The sequence below is a fragment of the Microplitis mediator genome, chromosome 7 (genome assembly GCF_029852145.1).
Source record: "Microplitis mediator isolate UGA2020A chromosome 7, iyMicMedi2.1, whole genome shotgun sequence".
Classification (NCBI taxonomy): domain Eukaryota; kingdom Metazoa; phylum Arthropoda; class Insecta; order Hymenoptera; family Braconidae; genus Microplitis; species Microplitis mediator.
The window spans coordinates 11,460,891-11,467,000 of NC_079975.1; the positions used below are offsets into that span (position 1 = coordinate 11,460,891).

Genomic DNA, 6,110 nt, shown 5'->3' on the forward strand with positions numbered 1-6,110 from the left:
TACATGAAGCATCGACTAGATTGTTTTAATAATAATAAGGTTAGAATGAGATTACCAGAAAACGATGAGAAAATTATGCGATTTAAAAATTATAGATTTAAAGATTCAGTACCCTATGTTGTTTATGCTGATATTGAATGTACGCTTAAATCTGAGTCTGATGAAGTTCAAAAGCATGTCCCGCACAGTGTAGCTTTCTATATCCACTGTAGTTATGATAATTCATTATCTAAATTTGAAATAAATCGTTCTGCTGATTGCATTAAATGGTTTGTCCAACACTTGGAAATTTTAGGTAGAAAACTTCATAATATAATTAAAAATGATATTAAAAAAATGAATCCACTTAGTGCTGTGGAAGAAAATTATCATAAAACATCAAAAGACTGTCACATATGCGGTAAACCATTTGTATCTGTCAATGAAATTAGATGTTATGACCATTGTCCTTTTACTGGAAAATATCGAGGTCCTGCACACAATTCATGTAACTTAAACTATAAGCAATCCCACACTATTCCGGTAATATTTCACAATCTATCTGGTTATGATTCACATTTCATAATTAAATCTTTAGTATCGGTTTTTAATGGTGCAATTACAATTTTACCAGTAAATAAAGAAAAATATATATCTTTTACTAAAACTATCGAAAATACAAATGTTGAGTTAAGATTTATTGATTCATTTCGTTTCATGGCTTCTTGTATAGAAAAATTAGCATCATATCTTAGTGATGATGATAAAAATATAACACATCATTTTTATCCTGATCTTGAGAAATTTAAATTAGTTACACGTAAAGGTGTATTTCCATATGAGTATATCGACTCAATAGAAAGACTGGATGATAAACAATTACCCGAAAAAAAATTATTTTATTCTAAACTTAATGATGAGAGTGTGTCTGATGAGGACTACAACCATGCTCAACAAGTTTGGAATAAATTCAGTATTCAAACACTTGGCGAGTATTCAGACTTATATTTAAAAACAGATGTCTTGTTATTAGCTGACATATTTGAAAATTTCCGTGAGTTGTTATGAAACATATGAGTTAGACCCTTTACATTATTATACTGCTCCGGGACTTGCTTTTGATGCTATGTTGAAGCACACAGGCGTCGAGTTAGAATTATTAGACGACCCAGAAATGATTCTGTTTATAGAAAAAGGTATCAGAGGTGGTGTATCGCAGTGCGTAAATCGTTATGCTCGAGCTAACAATCGTTTTATGGGAAATGATTTTAATCCAAATTTAGATGAATCGTATTTGATGTATTTCGATGTAAACAATCTATATGGGGCTGCAATGTGTATGTCTTTACCGCAAGGATCATTTGAATGGGTAGAAAATTTTCAATGCACACAGGAAAATATTGAAACTCTTTTTAATTGTAGTGAAAGTGAAGGATTTATTTTGGAGGTGGACTTGAATTATCCAATAGAATTACATGATCTTCATAAAGACTTACCATTGTGTCCCGAACATTTTGTACCTCCTGATAGTAAACGATCAAAATTAGCAACAACTTTACATCCAAAAGAAAAATATATAATTCATTTTAGAAACTTGCAGCAATGTCTGGAGCTAGGTATGGAGCTTGTAAAAGTTCATCGAGTTTTAAAATTTAAACAATCAGCATGGTTAAAACCTTACATTGACAAAAATACTGACTGTAGAAAAAATGCAAGAAATGTGTTTGAGAAAAATTTTTATAAATTGATGAATAACGCGGTTTTCGGAAAGACAATGGAAAATGTTAGAAAGCACACAGATGTCAGATTAGTTAATTCATGGACGGGTAAATATGGTGCTAAAAGTTTAATTTCAAAACCAAATTTCCATAGTTTTAATATTTTCGATGAAAATATGGTAATTATTGAAATGAAAAATTTAAATGTATACTTTAATAAGCCAATTTACGTTGGTTTCTGTATTCTCGATTTATCAAAGATTTTCATTTATGATTTTCACTATAATTATGTTAAAAAAAACTTTGAAAATGATAAATCAAAATTATTGTACACTGACACCGATAGTTTAATTTATGAATTTAAGGTTCCAAATATTTATGATTTCATCAAACGTGATATCCATAAATTTGATACTTCAGATTACCCAGAGAATAATGTTTACGGTATTTCTTTGAAGAATAAAAAAGTTGTAGGTCTGATGAAAGATGAAATCAATGGAAAAATAATGTCAGAGTTTACTGGCTTAAGAGCAAAACTATATGCGTTTAAAATTTTTAATGACAATCAAGCTAAAAAAAGAGCGAAGGGTGTGAAGGGTTCAACTTTAAGGACTATCACGTTTGATGATTTCAAAAATTGTCTTTTCGAACATATTAATGTAACAAAACATCAATACTTAATAAGAAGCCGTAAACATGAAGTAAAAACTATTAAACAATTTAAGTTAGCATTAAGCTGGAATGATAATAAAAGAAAATTAATTGATGATTCAACGGACACTTTACCTTGGGGATACAAAGAATCAAAAACTACTAATTATGATGATGATGATGATGATGATGAAATGATTATTGATTAGAAAAATTAGAAATTGTAAATTTATTATTATGAAATAAGTACTTAAGGTTTATAAATAAAAATGTGTTGTGAATATTAAAATTTTTTCTATTTATTTATTTTAACATGTACATAAATATTACAGGTCTGATTTATTAATCCAGCTGTTGTGTTTACTATCAAAACCAAGCCACTTAACGTACAATTTGTTTCCACGTTTTTTAATAATTTTTTCAACTAAATACACATCGGGGTACTTTACTTTGCTAAGCTCCTCCTCATAGAATCCACCTTCAATTGGTTGATCTTGATAATCCACTAGTTTATATGTTGTAGGATTAGTTTTCTGCACTGTCTTAATAGTAAAAATTTCAGTCGTCCAATTTGGTGTATATCCTTTTTCAAAACCATGTTTATATTTACTTATTCTAACTTTATCTCCAACTTTAAACTTAATCTTCCGTTTTTTTGCCGCAACTCGAAGAGGTTTATAAATATTCTTCATTATCTGCTTTTCATTTTCAGCAGTTACATCAACAGGTTTCATTCTAATAGTACGATGTTTGGTATTGTTATAAGAGTTTACCAATTCTTCCAGCATATCAATCCACTTATAATTACCACGTGCGGAAAATTCTCGCCACATTTTATTTTTAAGCGTTCGATTAAAACGTTCACATATTGATGCCTTTAGGTTGCTAAACGTGGAGTATAAATTTATTCCATATCGCTTCATGAGATCCTTGAATTCTTTATTGTAAAATTCTTTTCCCTGATCAACGTGTAAATTTTTAGGGATCCGCCCTTGTTGCAAGATAGATTTCATAGCTCCCGTAACATCACCGCCACTTTTACTTTTGATAGGAACTACCCAAGAAAATTTTGAAAAGATATCTATGACGGTAAGTAAGTATTTATAACCTTTATTGGATGTTGAATACGGTATCATTTCTACTAAATCCGCTTGCCAAGTCTCATCCAATCCTCGGATCTCAACATGACGACGATGATAATTTCTGCGAGCCTGTTTGTGAAGCTCATAAGCTATTACCGATTTCTTATCTTCCATTTTTTCTAGTCTATATGTTTCCCTCTAACTCTGTGACTCGTTGAATATTGTCATATAGAACTTTTTTCAATTTTAGGTAATTTTTTTCTAAATTACTGACAGTAGTTTCTAATGTTACCACTTGAGCGTGCAAATGTGAAATGACTTCTGCCTGGTCTTTTGTTATCATATCATACATCAATACCAGCTCTTTCTGGACGAATTCACGTGTAAATTTTACAGATGTGGCATCTTTATCTTCTATTGGATGGCCAATGTGACACAATCTCTTGTCTTTTATATCATAATTACCATCAGCAGTTAGTTTGAATCCTTGGCCAGGTCGTCCTGGTGGGCCAACTATTCCTACACCCGATGGTAAGGCACGTCCGAAAATATCAATACTCATGGTATAAGTCTATCCGCAACAATGGTCAGTATTCAAATAACACGAAATATTTTTACGGGAGCTTAATAAATAATTTCAGCCTCTCGTAACTCTTCAATAATTGAAATTATTTCATTCGTATGACTCGGATTACCAGCTGCTTGAGAAGCCATGAGAAGACGAAGACGATCAATCAGTTCATTAGGATCATCCCAATATACATAGTCTATGGGTGTTTTCTTCTTTCTTGCTATCATTAAATTTGGTATTCCCCCTCCAGATGATGAGTAATTGTGCTTAGCGAGAAAATCAGCAATATAATTATCAAATTTCGGTGTTGAATCGATAAAAATTTCACCATCCGCTTTGTAATGTTTTCTGTGGGTATTAGTTTTTTCAAGAATTTCAAAGTATTTCTTTCGGTCATTCTGTGTGACAAGCGAGTCAATGGGTGACTTTTTAAATAATAGTTCTAATAGCCCAGAAGTCATTGGATATGATTTATCTTGAACCATAATTTTATTATCCTTAAATGCAATATTAGAATCACCGATAAATAATTTATTAAACTTTCTGCGTACACCATACCGTGAATCTATTTCATTACTGAAGCTATTGAATTTATTTATGTAACTTTTCGATAAATCACCCGTTTTAGCTGGCGTACTTGTTGAAGTAGGTGTTCTTGATAAAAGTGTGTCATCAAGATTTTTGCTTCTTGCACCTGTATTATTTTGGGAAATTATACTATCGTATAAACTCTGACCATCATCATCATCATCATCGTTGCCATGCTCAGATAAATCCTTTAACGATGAGTTCTCTTGTTTGATCTCTTGTTTGATCTCTTCTTTAATTTTTTGTTTTGATGTTGGTGGTGATGAGTCTACTAGACTTTGCAAAGGTGTAACTATTGGCTTAAACATCTCACTCATGGCCTTTTCAGCGGTATCTTTACCCAACTTTAACATTTTATGTTTCTGTCGGATAGCATCGCTAGCCTGAGATATTTTGCGCAATATATCCCTTTGCTTTATTATCTCCTCACGCTTCATGTTGACAGACTCAAGTTTACATTGCGTATGATAATAATTACTATTCTCTTATTGATTTATACTGATATAAGAATCGAATCCTTTTCTATACCGGCCACTGTTTACTTCACTATCTTTATCAACAACTACAAAACCATACTTATCATTATTCCAACAAGTTGAACAAAGATCTTTGAATAAGCTGTATGACATATCTGTATTAACATGATCATCATATATATGCTTTAAGTTCATCTCATCTTGGCGAAAAAGTACTAAAAAGTTAGCATTATCACGTATCAAATGTTTAGGAATTCTGGTGTACGTTTGACAGAGATAAAAACTATCAATATTCCGGTGTCGACCCATACAAAAATATGCTCTAATATGATCTTGTTTTTCACAGGCTACATCGTCAAAGATCATTAGTGAATTTAGTTTTGCATCTTCGGGTTTTATTACTTCTGCATGCTCATTATACGGGTAAAATCCAATGCCGTTGATTGGTTTAAGTATAGATTCCAAAAACTTGTACTTTGGTTGATTCAACGATTTTGAGTAGAGATAAATATTTTCAAATCTCAATCCATTGGGCTGTATAATAAGTGAAAGTAAAGCATTTGTTTTTCCACAATTTGAAGGTCCACAAAATATTGCGCGTAAGCTGTTGGGCAATAATGCACCATGTCTTTTATTTTTATTTTCCAACCCGGAACCTTGAAAAATTTTATCAAAATTTATTACCGGTAGCTTAGCCTCTTGTTTTTTTAAATCCATGTTGATGGTTCACTATAATGTCACAGACTCAGTTATATAAATATAAGTAGCAGCTTTTATATAAATTTAGTTAGTGATCATGTTGCTATGATGGAGTGCAGACGTAAAAAAACTTGTGGTAAAGGCTTAGTCAACAGGATCATCAATAAGCTACCCGTTGAATTACATCTACCCGGGTATCAGTACTGTGGACCAGGTACAAAGTTGACTGAAAGGTTAGCTCGTGGTGATCCTGGTATCAATCCTTTAGACGCCGCATGTAAAGAACATGATATTGCGTACTCGCAGAATCGTGAGAATTTAACAGCACGACACGCAGCTGATAAAA

The 6,110-nt window shown here is 31.9% G+C and overlaps 1 protein-coding gene across 1 annotated transcript; it reads right to left on the reverse strand.

Moving 5' to 3' along the window:
• Window positions 1-4,054: 4,054 nt before the first annotated feature.
• On the reverse strand, window positions 4,055-5,026 carry LOC130671161 (uncharacterized). Its single transcript, XM_057474883.1, has one exon. The coding sequence runs from the start codon at window positions 5,024-5,026 to the stop codon at window positions 4,055-4,057; it is 972 nt and encodes a 323-aa protein (XP_057330866.1).
• Between the last annotated feature and the right edge of the window lie 1,084 nt (window positions 5,027-6,110).

Excerpts from the sequence above, each read along its gene's own strand:
- LOC130671161 (XM_057474883.1), bottom strand. The coding sequence starts at position 5,026 with ATGAAGCGTGAGGAGATAATAAAGCAAAGGGATATATTGCGCAAAATA.